General features: G+C 44.0%; 1 protein-coding gene across 3 annotated transcripts in view; it reads left to right on the top strand.

Annotated features, from left to right (window-relative positions):
* MBOAT1 (membrane bound glycerophospholipid O-acyltransferase 1) overlaps positions 1-23,904 on the top strand; it is a 143,879-nt gene that overhangs the window by 72,583 nt on the left and 47,392 nt on the right. For all 3 annotated transcript variants that reach the window (XM_077269957.1, XM_077269958.1, XM_077269956.1), the window contains exon 5: positions 6,595-6,650. In XM_077269957.1, the coding sequence (XP_077126072.1) occupies positions 6,595-6,650 (56 nt within the window). The remainder of the gene's footprint in view (positions 1-6,594; positions 6,651-23,904) is intronic.

Genomic DNA, 23,904 nt, shown 5'->3' with positions numbered 1-23,904 from the left:
CCTGGATCCATTTTTGATGACTTTGGTGCAAAATCTGTCAGCGATTATCACAAGACAAATAGTTACGGTACTTTTTTTTTTTTTAAATTATGAATACATCTAATGATTTTAAGATACTATGCTTTTAGTACGTGCACATATTGTTTTCAAGCGGGACCACTCCAAAATCCACCCCTAGAAAACACTCAAAAGAATGAAATTATGCATTTCTAAAAAGAAACGACTTTACATTTCAGTCTTTCGAGCGTCTTATAACATTGATATTTCCAAAGACTCCAAGCAGATTAAAGACGTGAGCTGGCCATTCTTCAGGTGGTTTCCGTTGTGAAGACACTTTACACTGCACCAATAAGAGCTTGCGCGTGTAATAGCCGATGAGCGCATAATTCCTTAGCTGGGCTGCTTTTTCGTCTCAGTGTGTAATGTGGGATATCATTTTTTTTTCCTTTTTTAAAATGCCTTTTGGTTATTACTGAGTAACCGTCATTTTAATATTTTTATTCCATAAATCAATAGTACACTTAAAAATATGCAACTCTGCTTCTTTCTCCTCCTGGACTGATCATTCCCTCTCAATTCATGAGTAAAATCTGCATTCAGTTAAGACAGACTTTCTCCTTTCTTAGGCCCGAGTCACACTAGAGCGTAATACGGACGAGTGCTATGCGACAAAAAAATAACAAAAATAACTCCACAAGGACCATCAGTGTGAGAAAAACGCACCAGTGTCCTTTAGAAAAGCCGGCAACTCAGTGCGGTGCACAGTAAAATCACACTGACAGGTTACAACAGAATATAAAAAATAAATGTCTACACATAATACAGGTATATACTGTGTGTGTGTGTGTATGTATGTATATATATATATATATATATATATATATATATATATATATATATATATATATATATATATATATACACTGTATGTAGCTAGATGGTAGCCCGATTCTAACGCATCGGGTATTCTAGAATATGTATGTAGTTTATTTATGAAGATTTTAGAATAATACATTGAATACACAGGATTCGGCCGGCCGCGACCAATTAGCGAAGCGTGGTTCAAATCCTGTGCCAATTCGCGGCCGGACTGCGCCAGTCGCTGATTGTTCGCGACGAGCCACGTAGTATACTGCACAGCCACGTAGTATATTGCACAGCCACATAGTATATAGCACAGCCCTGTAGTATATAGCACAGCCCACGGAGTATATAGCACAGACCAAGGAGTATATAGCACAGCCAAGTAGTATATAACACAGCCACGTAGTATATAGCACAGCCCACGGAGTGTATAACAGCCCACATAGCATATAACACAGCCACGTAGTATATAACAGCCCACTCACGTAGTATGTAACACAGGCCACGTAGTGTATAACACAGCCCACGTAGTGTATAACACAGCCATGTAGTATATTGCACAGCCCACATAGTATATTGCACAGCCCATGTAGTATATAGCACAGCCCACGCAGTATATTGCACAGCCCACGTAGTATATAGCACAGCCCACGCAGTATATTGCCCAGCCCACGTAGTATATTGCACAGCCACGTAGTATATTGCCCAGCCCACGTAGTATATTGCACAGCCCATGTAGTATATTGCACAGCCACGTAGTATATTGCCCAGCCCATGTAGTATATTGCCCAGCCCACGTAGTATATTGCCCAGCCCACGTAGTATATTGCCCAGCCCACGTAGTATATTGCCCAGCCCACGTAGTATATTGCCCAGCCCACGTAGTATATTGCCCAGTCCATGTAGTATATTGCACAGCCCACGTAGTATATAGCAATGTGGGCATCATATCCCTGTTAAAAAAAAAAGAATTGACTTAAAATAAAAAATAAACATATGCTCACCTTCCGAAGGCCCCTTGACGTCCTGGCGCCTGTGTACGGTGCACGCGGCAGCTTCTGGTCCCAGGGTTGGTATGAGCGTAGGACCTGTTATGACGTCGCGGTCACATGACCGTGACGTCGTGGCAGGTCCTTCTCGCATAGCATCCTTGGCACCGGAACCTGCTGCTTGCACTGCCGAGGACAGCCGCGACGTCGGAAGGTGAGAATAACCTTTTTTTTATTATTATTATTTGTAACATTAGATCTTTTTACTATTGATGCTGCATACGCAGCATCAATAGTAAAAAGTTGGTCACACAGGGTGAATAGCTGCGTTAATGGAGTGCGTTACACCGCAGTCCGTTAACGCTGCCATTAACCCTGTGTGAGGGCTGACTGGAGGGGATTATGGAGCGGGCACTGACTGCGGGGAGGAAGGAGTGGCCATTTTGCCGCCGAACTGTGCCCGTCGCTGATTGGTCGTGGCAATGGTCGTGGGCGTTTTGCCACGACCAGTCAGCGACTTGGATTTCCATGACAGAGGCCGCGACCAATGAATATCCGTGACAGACAGACATACAGACTGAAGTGACCCTTAGACAATTATATAGTAGATAATAATCTTTATTTTTATATAGCGCTAGCATATTCCGCAGCGCTTTACAGTTTTGCACACATTATCATCACTGTCCCCGATGGGGTTCACAATCTAGATTCCCTATCAGTATGTCTTTGGAATGTGGGAGGAAACCGGAAAACCCGGAGGAAACTCACACAAACACGGGGAGAACATACAAACTCCTTGCAGATGTTGTCCAAGGTGGGATTAGAACCCAGGACTCCAGTGCTGCAAGGCTGCAGTGCTATCCACTGAGCCACCGTGCTGCCCATATGTACACGTCAGGCGGGGAGTCTGCGCAGCCTCAGTGACTACCGCTGACGTCACTTAGGCTGCGCAGACTCCCCGCCTGACGCGGTGAACTTGACAACGTGGGAAAATGTTCAGAAACTTACCCACGCTAATGAGTTCATGTTCGGTCAAGCAGGGAGGCTGCGCAGGCAGCTTTTCATTCATTCCTCCCTGGTTTACAGCCCGGCCGGTAGCATTAGCACCTCTCAGGGTTGTAAACGATTTAACCCCTAGAGATGGATTGCAGCTTGGGACTTGACCATATGGCGGACAGGTATGGGATGTTGTTTTTTTTTATTTGGGATTTTTTTTTTTTACAGAAGAACGAGGGCTTCGCTTGGATTGAGAGTGTAATAAAGATGTTAAACCTGTGTGTTTAATTATTTCATTAAAAGACGTTATTCTTAATGTGTGTGTGTGTGTGTGTGTGTGTGTGTGTGTGTGTGTGTGTGTGTTTTTAGCCCTTTCATACTATTGGATTAATAATGGATAGGTGTCCTATTGACACCTCTCCATTAATAACCAGGCTTAATGTCACCTTACAATAGCAAGGTGACATTAACCTCTTATTACCCCATATGCCACCACTACTGGGCAAAGGGAAGAGAGAGGCTAAGTGCCTTTTCTGGGGTGGCTGGGGGCAGACTCTAGGCTAGTAATATCTGCCCTCAGTCACTGGCTTTCACTCTCTGGCGGAGAAAATTGCGCGGGAGCCCACGCCAGTTTTTTCCGTGAATTAATCCTTTAATTTAACACCTGCAGCTCCAAAATTTTACACACACACACACACACACACACACTCGCTACTAACACTATCAGTGAGGGACATATAAAAATCTAACGGATATGCAATGGTTTACTGTATGTTAACCATGTCTCATATCCTGTCTGGTTCGGTAATGATTTTACAGAGCCCGACAATTGAATTATCGGCTATTCTGCTATCTAGCTCTGTATGAAATATACTGTATATATGTCTCACTGATATAACTGTATATATATGTTTTCACAAATATTTGAGCCCATGGATCCATTATATGTCCATTTTGCAAGTTGGTGAGAAAATCTCGCCATACGGATGTCACTCGGATGCTTACATGTGAGAAAATTTCATCCTCGTACTGCACACGAATGACACACGGATCACTGTTCAGGGAACATTTCTGCAATTCTCTTGAATGTAAAACGGACCATTTTTATATGTTGTGTGTGACTCCAGCCTTAGATAAATGACAGTTGGTGATTGTAAAATTTTATAGAGAGGAGGAGAGGCAGACACAGATATTCTCCTGCAAGTTTTCCTGAAATAAGTTACAGTTCTCCGTAGAACTTTATGAGCACCAATTATCACCTCAGTTATGGGAAAATCTGTATTCATGGTAATTTGCAGTATTAGGCCGGCCTCACACTAGCGAGTTTTACGGACGTATGAGCGCATAAACTACATCCGTAAAATACGCATTACACACGGCCCATTGATTCTCTATGGCCCAGCTCCTATCTGCCGTATATTACGCATCCGTAATATACGGTCTTGTACGGCCGTAGAAAATCGCAGCATGCTGCGTTTGTCACCGTATTGCGCAAAAATATCGCCAATGAAAGTCTATGGGGGCGAGAAAAATACGGATTCCACACGGACCAGCAGTGTGACTTGCGAGAAATACGCAGCGGTGTTAGTGAAAAGCCGGTAATTCAATTGCCGGCTTTTTCTTTCTCCTTCACAAGCCAGACATGATATGAGACATGGTTTACATACAGTAAACCATCTCATATCCTTTTTTTTTTGCATATTCCACACTACTAATGTTAGTATTGTGTATGTGCAAAATTTGGGCGCTGTAGCTTGTAAAATAAAGGGTTAAATTGCGCGGGAGCCCACGCCAATTTTTTCCGCCAGAGTGGTAAAGCCAGTGACTGAGGGCAGATATTAATAGCCTAGAGAGGGTCCATGGTTATTGGCCCCCCCTGGCTACAAACATCTGCCCCCAGCCACCCCAGAAAAGGCACATCTGGAAGATGCGCCTATTCTGGCACTTGGCCTCTCTCTTCCCACTCCCGTGTAGTGGTGGGATATGGGGTAATGAAGGGTTAATGTCACCTTGCTATTGTAAGGTGACATTAAGCCAGATTAATAATGGAGAGGCGTCAATTATGACACCTATCCATTATTAATCCAATAGTACTAAATGGTTAATAAAACACACACATGATTACAAAGTCCTTTAATGAAATAAAGACACAGGTTGTTGTAATATTTTATTATTCTCTTAATCCACCTGAAGACCCTCGTTCTGTAACAAAGTTAAAAAAACAAACAACAATATTCCATACCTTCCGTCGTTATGTCCTACGATGTAAATCCATCTGAAGGGGTTAAATCATGGAGCCTTGGAAAAGTTCCCACGCTCGAGTTCATATGAGGACATCCAGCAGAGGGCGCATCACCGCGACTCAAGGTAACTACAGATCACCCAGCTTTCCATTCAGCACCCGGGGGTTTACAGGCAGGAGCGAGTGCTTTAGCACAGCTCCTGGCTGTAAAATGATTTAACCCCTTCAGATGGATTTACATCGTGGGACATAACGACGGAAGGTATGGAATATTGTTGTTTGTTTTTTTAACTTTGTTACAGAACGAGGGTCTTCAGGTGGATTAAGAGAATAATAAAATATTACAACAACCTGTGTCTTTATTTCATTAAAGGACTTTGTAATCATGTGTGTGTGTTTTATTAACCATTTAGTACTATTGGATTAATAATGGATAGGTGTCATAATTGACGCCTCTCCATTATTAATCTGGCTTAATGTCACCTTACAATAGCAAGGTGACATTAACCCTTCATTACCCCATATCCCACCACTACACGGGAGTGGGAAGAGAGTGGCCAAGTGCCAGAATAGGCGCATCTTCCAGATGTGCCTTTTCTGGGGTGGCTGGGGGCAGATGTTTGTAGCCAGGGGGGGCCAATAACCATGGACCCTCTCTAGGCTATTAATATCTGCCCTCAGTCACTGGCTTTACCACTCTGGCGGAGAAAATTGCGCGGGAGCCCACGCCAATTTTTTCCGCCATTTAACCCTTTATTTTACAAGCTACAGCGCCCAAATTTTGCACATACACACTACTAACATTAGTAGTGTGGAATATGCAAAAAAAAGGGGATATGAGATGGTTTACTGTATGTAAACCATGTCTCATATCCTGTCGGGTTTGGGAAGGAGAAATGAAAAGCCGGCAATTGAATTACCGGCTTTTCACATATCTCGCGCTGAATTAAATATAAATACAATATATATATATGTGTGTGTCTCAATGACATATATATATATATATATATACTGTATATATGTTTTAACGAACATTTGAGCACATAAATCCATTAGATGTCAGTTTTGCAAGCCTGCGAGAAAATATTGCAGTACGGATGCCATACGGATTACATACGGAGGATGCCATGAGCAAAATACGCTGACACACCCTGCCTACGGATGACATACGGATCACTATTTTGGGGACTTTTCTGCGTATTACGGCCGTAAAAAAACGGACCGTATTTACATACGCTGAGTGTGAGGCCGGCCTTATTAGGTTCCATGATATGTCCGCATGCTAATGAAGCTGATGATAGGCACTTTAGGAAATGGGATGTGAGAGATCTGAAAATGTGTGCATTTAATTGTCTCCGGTAACATACATAGCGGACGCCATTAAGAAACATTGCATAGTCATATATTAAAATAAGGGATCTTATTATATTAATTGCCGTTTATTGTGGAAGTTTGACATAATTGTAGAGCTCTCTCTAATGGCATCATACTTTTTCATTGCAGTCCCTTGATGATTGTGACACAAAAAATCACAACTTTGGCTTTCCAGCTACATGACGGTAAGATGCCTTATTTTATTGGAGGGGTACCAGATGCACAGCTGCTAGATTTTTCGCACCATTAGAAACGTTATATGATAAGAGCAATGAATCTTATCAACATATAGTCAATATAATTTGATACATCATGTATTTGGCTAATCTGTCATTATTTTCTGGTGCTTTTTATGTATATTAGTATTTCATTTTCTTTACATTATTATAGGGACAACCATCTTGCCCGAGCTTCAGCTATGAACTGCAGCTTAAGGGTGTGTTCACACTGCGTCTTCTATCTGAGTGTTTGGAAACTCCTTGATTTTTTTAGGAGGATTTTGGTGAGTTTCCACTCGAAAAACTTATAAAAATACTCTGCGTGAACATACCTTCAGGGTATGTGAACACAAAGTCTTTTTGTATAGGTTTTGGAACAGAACCTGAGCAGAACCTTCTAGTTTTGGGGAGTTTTGACTCTTTTAGGAGGACTTGGGTAGATTTTCTGCCTTATAAAAATCTCTGTTATGAAATGACTTGCTGACTCCTATGAGAGAAAGTTGTCAGCATGTGCTGTCTGTGTCATCATCAAACTCTGTTCTAAAACTGTAGTTTTACCTTATCTTTTACACCCTATTACCACCTTCTTAGTATTACGAGAATTAATTGACAATTGTTCTAATATACTTGTCTGACTTTAAATGAAGTTTGTAAGATGTATGAACATTGGCACACCATACTAACACCTGTGTCTGATTAATCAACAGGGCACATGCCGTGTTGATGAATATGCCATTTGATTAAAGCAATGCCAGGTCAAATTTGACATTGTTTTCCTTGATAAAAATGGACAGCAGTCAGGACTGTGTGCACATTTCACTTAGTAGTAGTGACTCTGCTTTTATAGGCCTTTCTGTGAACACACAGCTCCTTAAAGTTACAGTATAGTTATCAGAGTTCTGTCTTGTAACCCAAGAGGTACCTCCATTACAAGATTACCACAAGAAAATCATGAAGCTTAACCTTTAGAGTACGTGTACACAATGTTTTTTCCATGCAGATATCTCCTGGAACCCCCCCATAAAAAAATGGCAAAAAGAAAATGAACTTGTGTACAGCAATGTCAGAATAACTTGTTCATATATTCTGTCTTTTTTTTCACTTCTTTTAACCGCTTCCAGTTTTGAAAGTAGCTGGAAGAAGGGTCCTGACTAGAAATGGGCAAAGCCGAACAGTAAGTCTTCACCAGGAAGTCCGTGTTACTCTTCGGGTTTGGCTCCCCGAGTGTTTGTCGCTCTTATTGTGTGCAGCTGTCAGTTTTGCCTGGCTGGTTCATGAAAAATACAGGGAAACCCACTCCGTTTTTTTAAATTATTCATTTACAGCAGCGTCTGATGACTACTCCCATCAGCTGCTCCTGCTCTCACAGTTATTAGTGGCAGCAGGCGTAGGCTGATGGGAGCAGTTGTCCCATCAGCTGACACCAGTGACCAGAGGTAAACATTTTACCTCCGATCACAGCTGCTGGCTCACACTGTCATTTGACAGCGTGGCAACTTCCGCTGATCAGAGCAGTGTTTGCCATGCTGTCATGCCCATGACAACGTGGCAAACACTGGATGTTCGGGCCCTCCATTCAAATGAATGGGGTCTGGGTTCGGATCTGGGCTCTGTTCTGACAACCAAACCCAAACTTTTTATTTTAACTCATCATTCGGACCCGAACATCCAGGGGTCCGCCCTTCTCTTGTCCATTCTTAACCGGCTTCCACTTGGATGCTGCAGCTATCTTACATATCAACTAAAAACATTTGCAAAGCCAATACAAAATTGGCGCAAAGGATATCAAAGGAGGTGCTCAAGGAAAATTCTGCTTCAAAAACAATGCGGTTATGCCGGCATCTAAAAGATGTTGTGCATACTCTTACCGACAAGACTTGTTTGGGCCTCAGTTTGACCCTCTAGCTCTGACATGATGTATAGCTCATCCCCGTTCACCTCTTGTGACAGCACTGCTCCCAGACCTACCTCTGAGGCATCTGTCTGCACGATAAACGTTTCTTTTAAGTTGGGGCTGATGAGGACCGACTGTCCGCACAACGCCGACTTCAGTGACTGGAATTCTTTATCCGCTTGAGGATTCCACCGGACCATAACTTACTTCTTACCTTTTAACAGGTCAGTTAGAGGTGACGATTTCCCCTCAAAATTGGGTATAAACCGGCGATAGTACCCAATGATGCCGAGGAATGCTCTCAACTGTTTGGTACTCAACGGCTTGGGACAGTTTTGGATGGCCTCCATCTTGTTTACTTGGGGTTTTGAAACCCCGCAGCCGATTACGAAACCTAAGTACCAAGCTTCCGTGAGTCCTAGCACACATTTCTTTGGATTTGCTGTAACCCTGTGATTTGGAAAGACTCCAACACTGCGTGTACCTGGGACAGGTGGGTGTTCCATTCGGCACTAAAGATGACTATGTCATCTAAATATGCTGACGCGTATTTCCGATGGGGTTCTAACACTATGTCCATCAGCCTCTTGAATGTAGCCGGTGCCCCATGTAACTCAAAAGGCAAAACGACATATTGATAGAGACCCTCTGGTGTTTTCACCGACTGTTAATGGGACCTGCCAGTAACCTTTTGTGAGGTCGAGTGTGGTGAAGTACTGGGCCTCCCCCGTCTCTCAATTAGCTTGTCCACCCGTGGCATGGGATAGAGGTCAAATTTTGTGACCTCATTTAATTTCCTGAAGTCATTACAGAAGCGTAATTACCCGTCGGGTTTTGGAATTGGGACAGTGGGGCTGACCCACTCACTCCGGGACTCCTCAATGACTCCCAACTGAAGCATTTGCTTCACTTCGGCCGCGATGGCTTGCTTTTGGGCTTCTGGCACTCGGTACGGTTTCATCCATACCCTTACCCTGGGCTCGGTGACAATGTCTGCCCCGGCAGCTCTGAGAATACATCCATATTCCACTACACCAGAGCCTGATCCTCCCGCTGCTGCTGTTTGGTGAGAGCATCATTTATTTTAACCTGACCCCCTGCTGTGTCCTTGGCCTGTGCCAGAGGGATCCCCGTTGGTACAGACATTCCCAGTCCTTCCAGACTTTTAGCAGGTTGGCATGGTATAGTTGCTCGGGTTTCTTTTTTCCGGGTTGGCACACTCTATAATTCACTTCTCCTACCTTCCCCTGTATCTCATATGGCCCTTGCCACTTGGCCATGAGCTTACTTTCTGGGGTGGGTACTAGTACAAACACCGGTCCCCTTCTTTAAAGGTCCTGGCCGTGGCTCTCTTATTGTACGTGCGGCTCTGCACGGCCTGGGCATCCATGAGATGCTCTTTTACTATGGGCCGTACTGCCGCAATCCGGTCCCACATCTCCTTAGATACATCAATCGGTCCCCTCGGATGCCTGCCATACAACAGCTCAAACGGGAAAAAACCTGTGGAAGCCTGTGTTACCTCACGGACAGCGAGCATCAGATAGGGCAATAATATGTTCCAATCACTCCCATCCTTGGCTACCACTTTCTTGAGCATGGCTTTGAGGGTTGTGTTAAACCTTTCTACCAACCTGTCGGTTTGTGTTTGGTACACAGACGTGTGTAGCTGTTTTATCCGGAGAAGCTTGCACAGCTTATTGGTCACCTTGGACAAAAAAGGAGTCCCCTGATCCGTAAGGATCTCCTTTGGTAACCCAAGGTGACAAAACATGGCAAATAGCTTGTGGGCTATTCTTTTTTCCTAGTTATGGCGGAGAGGTATCACCTCTGGGTACCGTGTGGCGTAGTCCACTATGACCAAGATATGTTGATGGCCATGGGCGGATTTCAGTACCTCTGGACCTCCTCATAGTCCCCAGGCCAAAACAATGCTGCACTATGCGCTCCTGCATCTTTTTGGTCCTCAAGTGCCCTCCCAGCATGGGGGTGTGAGCCATGTCGACGGTAGGATTGGGGCACTTCCAGCTGTTCCACCACCTCATCCCGGATTTTATCCACCTTGTATAACAACTCCTGGTGTATAACCAGGTGGGGAAAAACTGTCTCAGCACCCGGTTGGTGAGCCACTCGATTAATCTCTACCACCCGTTTTTGGGCCTGGGCCAGAGTGGTATCCTGGAGTTGAGCCGTCCCGAACTTACCAGGGGACACCTCCAGCTTGGGGATCGGTGGGGTCTCCGCGACCTCTCCTGCCAATTCCTCTAGGGGAAGCCTATTGGGGTTACACTCTGTCCCTATGTTGGTGACCCCTATGGCAGGTATCCCTGACTCGGGATCTTCAGGACCCATGGACCAGAGTCACTAAGCTCCCCGAGTACAAGAGAGCCTTCATCTGGTACCCGTTGATGAGTACCTGGCACAGTTGAGGCTCGCTGCTGGCGGTGCCTCTAATTGCAGTACAGACGGACTGGGCATATATAGACACTCGACGAGTATACCTGCAGTCCATAGGTTCATTTGTCAGCGGGCAGTTGGCAGCCACATATCTGGGCCCTTGGAACTGCCAGCACTTAATAGGTGCGACATGAGGGGACATTGGGGCTGATTTAGGGGACGGCGCCTGCACACTGCAGTACTTTGCTCTGCCCTCAACAGGAGCCACAGCGTGAAGACAAGAAGAGGACGTCATCTGATGAAGATAGGAGGCGCCGGACCGGGACACCCATCGGACCGGACCGGAAACGGGACCGCCCCTGGGTGAGTATAATCTAACCTCTTTTTCTCATCTTTTAGGATACATCGGGGGCTTATCTACAGCATTACGGAATGCTGTAGATAAGCCCCTGATGCTGGTGGGCTTAGCGCACCTTCGATTTTGGGGGTGACAGGTTCCCTTTAAGACTGTGAGGAAGGCCTCCATATCGTTCTCAGGATTCATCTTCCTCAGCACTGACCAAACTTTATACCGAGCCTCAGAACGGATTGAGGTTGCTGGTGGGGCCACCTCTCGCATTGCCGCAATCTTCTGCATCAACAGGTTATTTGTCTGTTACTGTTGCTGATTATATAGCTCCTGCTGCAGTTGCTGCTGCTGCCACTGACACTGCAGCTGCTGTTGGTGCTGCTCATGTTGCCGCTGCTGAGCGAGGACCAACTGCTTCAAAACCTCCTCCATCTTGTCAGTAGGCTTGAGCTGTAGCATTGCCGGCTAAACTACTGACATGCAGCACGCTTCAGCTGCCTCAGTTCACACTGCCCGCATTCTCCAACCATATGTAATGCAGTGGGGTTATTTCAGTTGGCCCTGTGTTGCCTCACACAGGTTGAGCTCTGCAGAGCCTTCTGCATTGCCTGCTTGCAAGACCAAAGCTGACAAACCCAACCCTATGCTGCAGGGGTTTCTTCAAAAGAACCTGTGGCCGTTGGCCACATAGGAAACGGACTGCCCCACTACCATCCTGTAGTCCGTTTCAAAAATAAAAGCTCAGAGCAGGTTTTCTTAAATCTGCCTTGGACAAATAGCTTGCCCAAGATCAACACTTACTTCTAGTCTACATTGCAATTACAACTATGCCTGTGACTGCAATGCACTCCCATGGCCTCCATATGATTTTTTGCACATCGTGGGGGACACATAACGACCATCGCATATAACACCGATCACTGCCTCACAGGTGATATACAATCTTTGGGTGTTAGCAACGTTTTTTGTCTCTGGCAAAAAAGCCGGCGCTTCCAGCTGTTTGCTAGAATGGAAGCCTATGGGAGCTGGAAGGGGCCAGATCTGAAAAATGACTGATTCCGGCTCCGGATTCTGTTTTTGTAAACAGAGCATGCTCCAAATTTTTTTTTATCTAATTATCTAGATATGCTAGCCAGATCCGTCGAAAAAACGGATCCGTCGCATCAGTTTTTCACAATCTGCGCCAGATCCGTTTTTTCCAACATTCGCCGGATTGTGCCTGATGCAAAAAACCTGATGTGTGAAAGTAGCCTTAGGATGGAGACCTCCATGCATTGTGAGGAGCTTTCGTGACTTCACATCTGCAGCTTCCATTTCTTTTGGCCAGCACACTATGCCAGCAGGGTATCTGATAACTATCAGGGCATATGTATTGATTGCACAGATTTTATTCTTCCCATTGAGCTGGCTCTTCAAGATATGGAATGGTAGGATGTATGGATGGTATACATAACCAAAACATCCTCTGACCTGGATATGATTTTGTCTTTATCAAATGTACCTGCAAAGAAATGTTTGTTATACTAAATGATCTCATATTTATTTTATTTTTTTAAATCTATTAAGGAAGTACTATTTTTGTTGTTTTGATGTTGTTGTTGTAAGATTAAGGTTCATTTAGATGAGCTAATAATCAGAAACAAACACTAGTTTGCCTATTGTCAGCTCTTTTAAACATGTCAATCACCTGACAGGACTGGAAGATGTGCAGCAGATATTATCAGAACTATAGCAATAAGACCAGAAAGCAACCCAATCAGCGCTGGACTCCTACCCCTATTTAATGCTTCCCTCAGATTGGGAAGCCATAATAAGCTGTATTGGTGGTAATTTAGGAGTTAATAACTGCATACTCCACAAGGTATTGATAGGATTGTATACATTTTCATTAAAGAAGAATTCTTAATTTTACTTTTTTTTAATTTAAAGGGTATTCCCATCTCCAAGATCCTATCCCAATATGTATTATTTGTAATAATATTAGCTAATCCCTTAATTTAGAAATGTAGTATAGTTTTTTTTATTTGCTTTGTCTCTTTCCTCGAGTGCAAGCATTGCAGGACCGTAGGTATCCATGTTTACGACCACTAGCAACTAGCTAACTGTCACTAAATCAGTGGTCGGAATGATAGATATCTAAGGTCCTGCAATTCCTGCACATGAAGAAAGAGACATAGTGAATAAAAAAAACTATACTACATTTCTAAATGGAGTGATTTGCGAATATTATTACACCCACTACATATTGGGATAAGATTTTGGAGATGTGAATACTCCTTTCATTTTTAATAAATCTGTATTGTTCTAATCTGTTATTTTTCCTGGAAATTTGTTAATAAATTGGAACACTGGGTGTCTCAGTGCTACCATAACCCTTACCATTTAGGCCTGCCCCTACGTAGTCTGAGGCTATGTGCACACCTTGCGGATTTTGCTGCGGATCCGCAGCGGATTTGACGCTGCGGATCTGCAGCTGTTTTCCATGCGTTGTACAGTACCATGTAAACGTATGGAAAACAAAATCCGCAGTGCACATGCTGCAGAAAAAAAACACGCGGAAACGTAGCATGTCAATTCTTTGTGCGGATTCCGCAGCGGTTTACACCTGCTCCTCAATAGGAATCCACAGGTGTAAAACCACAGGTGGAATCCACACAAAAACCGCTGTAAATCCGCGGGTAATCCGCAGTGCGGTTTACCTGCGGATTTTTGTAAAAACAGTGCGGAAAAATCCGCAACGTGTGCGCATAGCCTGACACTGTTTAATCAGTAAGTACAGTGTTAGCCCGATGTAGGGACAAAGCATACGGAAAATGGAAGTGCAGCTCTCGGATCACTATTAGGCTACGTTCCCACGATAAGGGTTTTGAGTTTTTGATGATGCAGATTTTGCAGGTTTTCTGCTCCATTTCTGCACCCATTAAGTGAAATGGGGTATTTGAATAGGTATTTCTAAAATACGCAGCGTAAAGTAGCCACCAAAACCTCATTATGGGAATGTAGCTTTAATTCACACATTTCTAGGAGGAATAACAGAAATGTAACAAAGCCTTGAAAGAATAGACGGTTCAGCATTGTTATTTGAAAGGAATGCAGGTATTTAAAGAGAACCTGTCGCCATATTTTCCTAAATAATCTACAGCCACCAACTTTCAGTCCCATGTGACAGCATTATATAATTCTTTATATATGACTCCAATTTGCCCTGTAAGGCAAAAAAAGACGTTTTGATTTTACTCACCTATGGGGTGGTCTGGTCCGATGGTCATCACTGTTCTTTATCCCGAGTGAATAAAGATGCACATTTGCTAGCACTCTTCTACATAAGTACAATCCCACAACTGTAATAATAATCTTGTAGTAATGTTCACCACTAGACGACAAATATGTACGTTTAAAGTTTCAGCTGGTAATAAAAAATGCAAATAGAATTCTGTCCTTAGAACAAGTCGCCTACCATGTGGTTGCACCGTTTGGATGTAGTGGAGGAGATCCATGCTGCTATTGGTGGTGTCCGACTTGCAAATGGGACTAAGTAAAATCAGTGGTTGCAGAGGAGCGTCTAGTCGTGTGAAACGAGGACTGCACATGTTGAGCCAGGGGCGCTCTAGCTGGTAGCATCCCTGGATACCTGGCAGGAACAACATAGCCGACAAAGCTGGAGACACTGTGTGACATCACCACAGTAGTATGGAGTCTCAAAGACCAAAATGCTGTGAAGCACCTTTCCGGGAATACACGGTTCCCCTTCATCAGGATAACTGTACAGGGTGGTACAGAATGGTGCTTTATAGGCTGTTGTTCCGCCTCTTCTCAAAGCAGTTGTGTAAGGCTCTCCATCAATCCACCAATATTAAACTTATTCTATTAGCAACACCATGCAGCATGCACTAAGTTCTAATTTAATTTGTTACATAATAACAACAAATAAATGAACTTATGTCCCTACATGTATTTTCATTATTTTAGTCCTAAACCTTTTGTAAAATGTAATAGATAATGTATAATATATATGGTAATTTTTTTAATTTATTATGAGCTAACTCAATAAAACGGGGTGGTAAAGGACAGAAGGGGAAAGGAGGGGGGAGAGGGTAGGGAAAGGAAAGGTTGGTAAAAAGTGAAATTGAGGAAAAAAGTCCCTTACAGGGGGGTTGTGATTATCTCTAAAATGTCTTCACAAAGGATAGCCTACAGCTCGAGCAAAAATTAAGAGACCACTGCACAGTTTGATAGAGATCAGCTTCTCTAGATGTCTGACAGACATTCCATTCCAGTGTCCGTTGAACTCCAACCAGAGTACTTAATGTGCTTCTGATTAGGTGATCACCTGAACCAAATCTTATTTAACGAAGGAAAGTATAAAAAACACTGCTGTGGTGTTCACAATTCCCTTGCAATAGGACAAGCTGGATGGCAATACAAGTGCTAGTAATATCCCAAAAGCAATATGAATGAAAAAATGACTTTTAATCATGCCAAAGGAGTTGAAAAGAGGAAAAGTCTTGAGTGAGGAAAAGAATGGCTCAATTCTGGCTTTACTAGCAGAGGGACACAGTGAGCGTCATGTTGCCTCCATCCTTAAAATTTCTAAGATGGCAGTCCATTACAACAAGGTCAAGCAGCAGACATTGGAGACAACAAAGCTACAGACCGACAGAGGGTGAAAACAACTCTCCACTGACCGGGATGACCGTCATCTTATTCGACTGTCACTCAGTAACTGCAGGATGACTTCAAGTGACCTACAAAAGGAATGGCAAATGGCAGCTGGGGTGAAGTGCACAGCAAGAACAGTTCATAATAGGCTCATAGAGGCAGGGCTCACGTCATGTAAAGCTAGAAAAAAGCCTTTCATCAATGAGAAGCAAAGGAGAGCCGGGCTGAAGTTTGCCAGAGACCATAAGGATTGGACCATAGAGGACTGGAGTAAGGTAATCTTCTCTGATGAGTCAAATTTTCAGCTTTTCCCAACACCTGGTCGTCTAATGGTTAGACGGAGACCTGGAGAGAAGAAGAACTGCTTACATTTTTGACCCAGGAGTGGCGTAAGGTCACCCAAAAGCAGTGTGAAAGACTGGTGGAAAGCATGCCAAGACGCATGAAAGCTGTGATTAAAAATCATGGTTATTCCACAAATTATTGATTTCTGAACTCTGCCTGAGTTAAAACATTAGTATTGTTGTTTCTAAATGATTATGAACTTGTTTTTTTTGCATTATTTGAGGTCTGCAAGTAATGCTTATTTTGTTATTTTGACCATTTCTCATTTTCAGAAAAAAAATACAAAATTTATTGCTGGAAACTTCAGAGACATGTTGTCAGTAGCTTATAGAATAAAATAACAATTTACATTTTACTCAAATATGCCGATAAAGAGAAAAATCAGACAAACTGAAAATTTTGCAGTGGTCTCTTAATTTTTGCGAGAGCTGTATAAATAATTTTACCTTTACTCAAAAATTGTTTTTTTTTGTTTGTTTTTTTAATTGTGCTTCCTCTACAAAATCCGAGGTTTTAATGCAATTTTGCCAAAGGGGCTTTTCGGGACAGGGATGAAAATTAATCCAAAGTCATTGACGTTCAGGTTAGCTATAAAGTCCAATAAGGCATCATAGGATTCTTCCAAAATAAAACTGAGCGTCAATGAGTTTGGATTAATTTTCACTCCTACCGCCATCTAACTATACTAGGAGACCAAGGGAAATGAATCACCAAAAGTTTTTGGAAGGAGGTTCACTCAAACAGTTACCGTATTTTTCGGATTCTAAGACTCATTTTTTTCCCAAAAAATTTTTTGGGAAAATGGGGGTCCGTCTTATAGTCGGAATACTTACTAGTAGTGTAGCGGCAGCAGGAGTTTGGCAATTCTGCGCTGGTCCGACTCTGCAGGGCGATGATCACGCTCCCTTCCCAGGCTGGTGCTACAGAATTCGGCGGTGCTCAGTGGTGCGGGGGCTCCGCAGACATTTTGTGAAAGCCCAGAGCCCCCACATTTCCATTGCTGTGATGGGTGGCCTCCGGGAAAATGGCGGCCGTAAGCAGCGCATGCGCAGATTGAGATCTCAGCAGATGAGATCTGGGTGCCGAGATCTCAATCTGCGCCACCACCGACAGCCATTTTCCCAGAGGCAATTTTCCCAGAGGCCACCATATCGCAGCAGTGGATGTGAGGGGGCTCTGGGCTTTCACAAAATGTCGGCTAAGCCCTGGCACCACTGAGCACCGACGACCCTGCCGCTCCAGCCTGGGATGGAATTTCCCGGAGGCCACCGCTTCACAGCAAAGGATATGGGGGGCTCCAGGTTTTCAGATAATGTCGACGGAGCCTCTGCACCGCAGAACCTGCAGCACCAGTCTGGGATGGGAGTCATATCATCGCTGGACCACCGAACATCCCCTGTAACCACACTCCACCACCAGCACCGCCGATTTTCCCCCAGTAAGCTGAATTCAGACTGTAAGATGGACCCCCATGTGACGCATTTGTTTTTTCCCCCTATTTTCCTTCAGAAAATTTGGGGTGCGTCTTATGGTCCGGTGCATCTTAGTCTAAAAAATGTGTTACATCCCAATTATTAGCTTCCATCTTGGCTATTAAATATCCCGAAAAGCCAATTTGCTCATCTTCAGTGAAATTGTACTAAAACCTCTGATTTTGTGGAGGAAGCGCAATTTAGAAAAAAACTGTTTTTGAGTAAGGCTATGTGCACACGTTGCGGATTAGCCTCTGGAATTTTTTGTGCGGATTCTGTATCTCTTGGCAGAAAATGCAGGTGCTGATTTGACGCGTTTTTGTGCGAATTTGCTGCAGATTTAATGCGGATTTTGTGCAGATTTCTTGCGTTTTTACCCCTGCGGATTTCTGTAATGGAATGGGTACAAAAACGCTGCTGATCGGCACAAAGGAAGTGACATGCTACTTCTTTTAATCTGCAGCGTTTCCATGCGGAATTTTCCGTACCATTAGCACAGCATTTTTTTTTTCATTGATTTACATTGTTCTGTAAATAACGTGCGGATCTGCAGCGTTTCTGCATGGTAAGAAACGCTGCGGATCCGCAGGAAATCCGCAACGTGTGCACATAGCCTTAAGGCTACAATATGGACTTCCTAGAAGCCTCCCTAATGGAGGGCCAGATTACTGCTAGAACTAATCTGATTTACATTAATAGGTTACCATTAGAACTGCTAAATTTACAAGAACAAATTTAAAAAATTCTGATTATTTCCCAATATCATACAAATAATGAAGCTTTCAAGAAAATAATAAACAAATATTGGCATATCCTCCAGCAGGACAACATTATGGAACGCTTTACTGTATCCCAGTGATTCTGAGATTTTTTTTTGCTACACATTGTACTTTTTAGTGGTAAATTTAGGCCATTCATTTTTACGTTTATTTGTGAAAATGTCACAATTTTCAAACCTTTAATTAATATGCTCTTAAACAAGATAGGTATTTTACATAACATAGTTCACATAGAACATTTACCACATTTCTACATCACATCAGCATCATCTTTGAAACATAAGCTTTTATCCCTTCTAACTTCCTAAAAAACAATTGTCAGCAATTTCTCCTTTTTCCAACAAAATTTGCAAAAACAATTTTTTATTTTTTAGGTACCACTTCACATTTGAAGTGACCTTGAGTGGCCTAGAAGACAGAAAATAGCCAAAACTGACATAAAAAAAAACACCCCTCAAAACCACATTCAGTAACTTTATTAACCCTTTAGGTGCTTCACAGGAATTAAAGCAATGAGGAAGGAAAAGTGCTTCACAGAATTTTATAACTTTGAGCTGTGAAAATCAAAAATAATATACTTCCCACAAAATTGTTGGTTTTGCCTCACATTTTTAATTTCCAAAAGGGTAACAGGAACATACCCTGAGTACACAGATACCCCATATGTGGTGGAAAACTATTGTTTGGGCTCATGGCAAAGCTTGGAAGAGAAGGAGCACCAACTGAACTGGAGCTCAATTTTGGCTGGAATTGATTGAGGGATGCCATGACACAAAATAGCAGTGACCCCATTTTGGAAACTACACCTTTTGACAAATTCATTTAGGGATGTAGTGTGCATTTTTAACCCTCAGGCGATTCACAGAATTGTATGACATTAGTCTGAGTAAATGGAAAATTAACCTTTTTTTCTAGTAAAATGTTGCTTTGGCCTCAAGTTTCTCATTTTCAAATGGGATAATAGGAGAAAACGAAGACTGGATTTTGTTCCGAAATTTCTCCAGAGTACACCAATACCCCATATGTGGTCAAAAAACTATTTTTGAGGCACAGTGCATAGCTCATAAGGGAAGAAGCCCCATATTAGAGTTCAAATTTTGCTAATATGGTTTGATAGGGTCATATAACATTGGCAGAACCCCTGAGGTGCCCGAACAGCAGAACGCCTCCATAAATGACCCAATTTTACAAACTACAACCCCAATGAATTCATTTAGGGGTGTAGTGATCATATTGACTCCACGAGTGTGTCATAGAATTTTATGCCGTTTTGTAGTGAAGGAAAAAATAATTACATTTTTACCACAAAAAGTTGTTTTAGCATCAAATCTTACATTTTTACGTGGGAAAATGGGTAAAAATGGCATCAAAATTTGTCATACAATTTCTGCTGAATGTGGCAAAACCCCATGTGTGGCTGTACAGTACTGCTTAACTACATGACGAGACTCGGGAGGGACGAAGCACAATTTCACTCTTAGAGAACAAATTATCATAGAATAGTTTGCGGACTCCATATACAGAGCCCTTAGGTGCCAGAAGAGCAGAATCCTCTCTTAAGTGACCCCATTTTGGAAATTACAACCCTCTAGGAATTTATCTACAGGTGTAGTGATGATTTTGACTCCATGGGTATTTTTCAGACACAATGTAACAATTATGTAGGTACTAAGGAATCTGATAGCGTGAGATAAAACCAGTCTGAGAACAAAGCTGCAGCAAAAAGGTGTATTTAACAAAATAGAAATGCAAAAAGAACTAGCATAGATATTCCTGCAATTGAAACGAGGTGCACAGCACAATATAGTAAATCACAGCAAACTGAATAGCAGGGCACGACCGCTAGTACGAACCAGTCCAACAAGGATATGACGCAGGAGCGAACAAGACACTTAAACGAGAAAGTCCAGTAAGGATATTAGTACGAATGCACACAGTACTTAACCCCTTCCCGACCTTTGACGCATACGCTGCGTCATGAAAGTCGGTGCCAATCCGACCTGTGACGCAGCGTATGCGTCATGGAGGGATCGCGCTCCTGCAGATCGGGTGAAAGGGTTAACTCCAATTTCACCCGATCTCCAGGAATAGGGGGAGTGGTGCTTCAGCCCAGGGGGGTGGCTTCACCCCCTCGTGGCTACGATCGCTCTGACTGGCTGTTAAAAGTGAAACTGCCAATCAGAGCGATTTGTAATATTTCACCCCAAAAAACGGTGAAATATTACAATCCAGCCATGGCCGATGCTGCAATATCATCGGCCATGGCTGGAAAAAGTAATCTGTCCCCCACCCCACCGATCGCCCCCCCAGTGCTCCGTTGCGTGGTCAGCCCCCCTAAGTCGTCCTGTCCGCTCCTCCGTCCTCCTGTCCGCTCCCCCCGTGCTCCGGTCCCCCCTCCCTGTGCTCCGGTCCCCCCCCCGTGATCCGATCACCCCCCTTCATACTTACCGGGCCTCCCGGTGTCCGTCCGGCTTCTCCATGGGCGCCGCCATCTTCCAAAATGGCGGGCGCACTCGCACTGCGCCCGCCGAATCTGCCGGCTGGCAGATTCGTTTCAGATGTATTTTGATCACTGCGATATAGCCTATCACAGTGATCAAAATAAAAAAAATAGTAAATGACCCCCCTTTATCACCCCCATAGGGACAATAATAAAAAATAAATAACAATTTTTTTTTTTTTTTCTACTAGGGTTAGGGTTAGAACTAGGGTTAGAATTAGGGTTAGAATTAGGGTTAGGGTTAGGGGTAGGGTTAGGGCATGTGCACACAGTGCGGATTTGGCTGCGAATCCGCAGCGGATTGCCGCGGATCCGCAGCGGATTGGCCACGGATCCGCAGCGGATTGGCCGCGGATCCGCAGCGGATTGGCCGTGGATCCGCAGCGGATCCGCAGCGGATTGGCCGCGGATCCGCAGCGGATTGGCCGCTGCGAATTCGTAGCAGTTTTCCATCAGGTTTACAGTACCATGTACACCTATGGAAAACCAAATCCGCTGTGCCCATGGTGCGGAAAATACCGTGCGGAAACGCTGTGTTGTATTTTCCGCAGCATGTCAATTTTGTGCGGATTCCGCAGCGTTTTACACCTGTTCCTCAATAGGAATCCGCAGGTGAAATCCGCACAAAAAAACACTGGAAATCCGCTGTAAATCCGCAGGTAAAACGCAGTGCCTTTTACCTGCGGATTTTTCAAAAATGGTGCGGAAAAATCTCACACGAATCCGCAAAGTGGGCACATAGCCTTAGGGTTAGGGTTGGAATTAGTTAGGGTACCGTCTCACAGTGGCACTTTGATCGCTACGACGGTACGATCCGTGACGTTCCAGCGATATCCATACGATATCGCTGTGTCTGACACGCAGCAGCGATCAGGGACCCTGCTGAGAATCGTACGTCGTAGCAGATCGTTTGGAACTTTCTTTCGTCGCTGGATCTCCCGCTGTCATCGCTGGATCGTTGTGACAGCGATCCAGCGATGCGTTCGCTTGTAACCAGGGTAAACATCGGGTTACTAAGTGCAGGGCCGCGCTTAGTAACCCGATGTTTACCGTGGTTACCAGCGTAAAAGTAAAAAAAAACAAACCGTGACTGAGCGCCGGCCGTACAGTGAGAGCAGAGCACGTCACCGCTGCGCTCTGCTCTCACTGTACGGCGGCACTCAGTCAGAGCGGGAAGCAGACGGCAAGGGACCTGAAGGACACCGAAATGTGAGTATGTACGGTTTGTTTGTTTTTTACTTTTACGCTGGTAACCACGGTAAACATCGGGTTACTAAGCGCGGCCCTGCGCTTAGTAACCCGATGTTTACCCTGGTTACCCGGGACCTTGGCATCGTTGGTCGCTGGAGAGCGGTCAGTGTGACAGCTCCCCAGCGACCACACAACGACTTTCCAACGATCACGGCCAGGTCGTATCGCTGGTCGTGATCGTTGGTAAATCGTTATGTGAGACGGTACCCTTAGGGTTGGAATTAGGGCTAGGGTTGAAAATAGGGTTAAGATTAGGCTTGTGGTTAGGGTTAAGGATAGGGTTAGGGTTGTGTTGGGGTTACAGTTGTGGGTAGGGTTGGGATTAGGGTTAGGATTAGGGTTAGGGTTGGATTTAGGGTTACGGGTGTGTTGGGGTTAGGGTTGTGGTTAGGGGTGTGTTGGGGTTAGGGTTGTGATTAGGGTTATGGCTACAGTTGGGATTAGGGTTAGGGGTGTGTTGGGGTTAGTGTTGAAGTTAGAATTGAGGGGTTTCCACTGTTTAGGCACATCAGGGGTCTCCAAACGCAACATGGCGCCACCATTGATTCCAGCCAATCTTGCGTTCAAAAAGTCAAATGGTGCGCCCTCCCTTCCAAGCCCCGACGTGCGCCCAAACAGTGGTTTACCCCCACATATGGGATACCAGCGTACTCAGGACAAACTGGGCAACAACTATTGGGGTCCAATTTCTCCTGTTACCCTTGCAAAAATAAAAAATTACTTGCTAAAACATAATTTTTGAGGAAAGAACAATTATTTTTTATTTTCATGGCTCTACATTATAAACTTATGTGAAGCACTTGGGGGTTGAAAGTGCTCACCACACATCTAGATAAGATCCTTTTGGGGTCTAGTTTCCAAAATGGGGTCACTTGTGGGGTGTTTCTACTGTTTAGGCACATCAGGGGCTCTGCAAATGCAACGTGACGCCCGCAGACCATTCCATCAAAGTCTGCATTTCAAATGTCACTACTTCCCTTCCAAGCCCTGACGTGCGCCCAAACAGTGGTTTACCCCCACATATGGGGTACCAGCATACTCACAACAAACTGGGCAACAAATATTGGGGTCCAATTTCTCCTGCTACCCTTGTGAAAAAAAAATTGCTTGCTAAAACATCTTTTTTGAGGACCGAAAAATGATTTTTAATTTTCACGGCTCTGCGTTGTAAACTTCTGTGAAGCACTTGGGGGTTGAACGTGCTCACCGCACATCTAGATAAGTTCCTTGGGGGGTCTAGTTTCCAAAATGGGGTCACTTGTGGGGGGTTTCTACTGTTTAGGCACATCAGGGGCTCTGCAAACGTAACATGATTCCCGCAGACCATTATATCAAAGTCTGCATTCCAAATCGTCACTACTTCCCTTCCGAGCCCCGGCATGTGCCCAAACAGTGGTTTACCCCCACATATGGGGTATCAGCGTACTCAGGAGAAACTGGACAACAACTTTTGGGGTCAAATTTTTCCTGTTACCCTTGGGAAAATTAAAAAATTCTGGGCTAAAAAAATATTTTTGAGGAAAGAAAACACATTTATTATTTTCACGGCTCTGCGTTATAAACTTGTGTGAAGCA

This window comes from Ranitomeya variabilis, chromosome 6 (genome assembly GCF_051348905.1).
Source record: "Ranitomeya variabilis isolate aRanVar5 chromosome 6, aRanVar5.hap1, whole genome shotgun sequence".
Classification (NCBI taxonomy): Eukaryota; Metazoa; Chordata; class Amphibia; order Anura; family Dendrobatidae; genus Ranitomeya; species Ranitomeya variabilis.
Note: the sequence above shows the minus strand (reverse complement) of the source record. Positions and strands in the feature narration are given on the sequence as shown.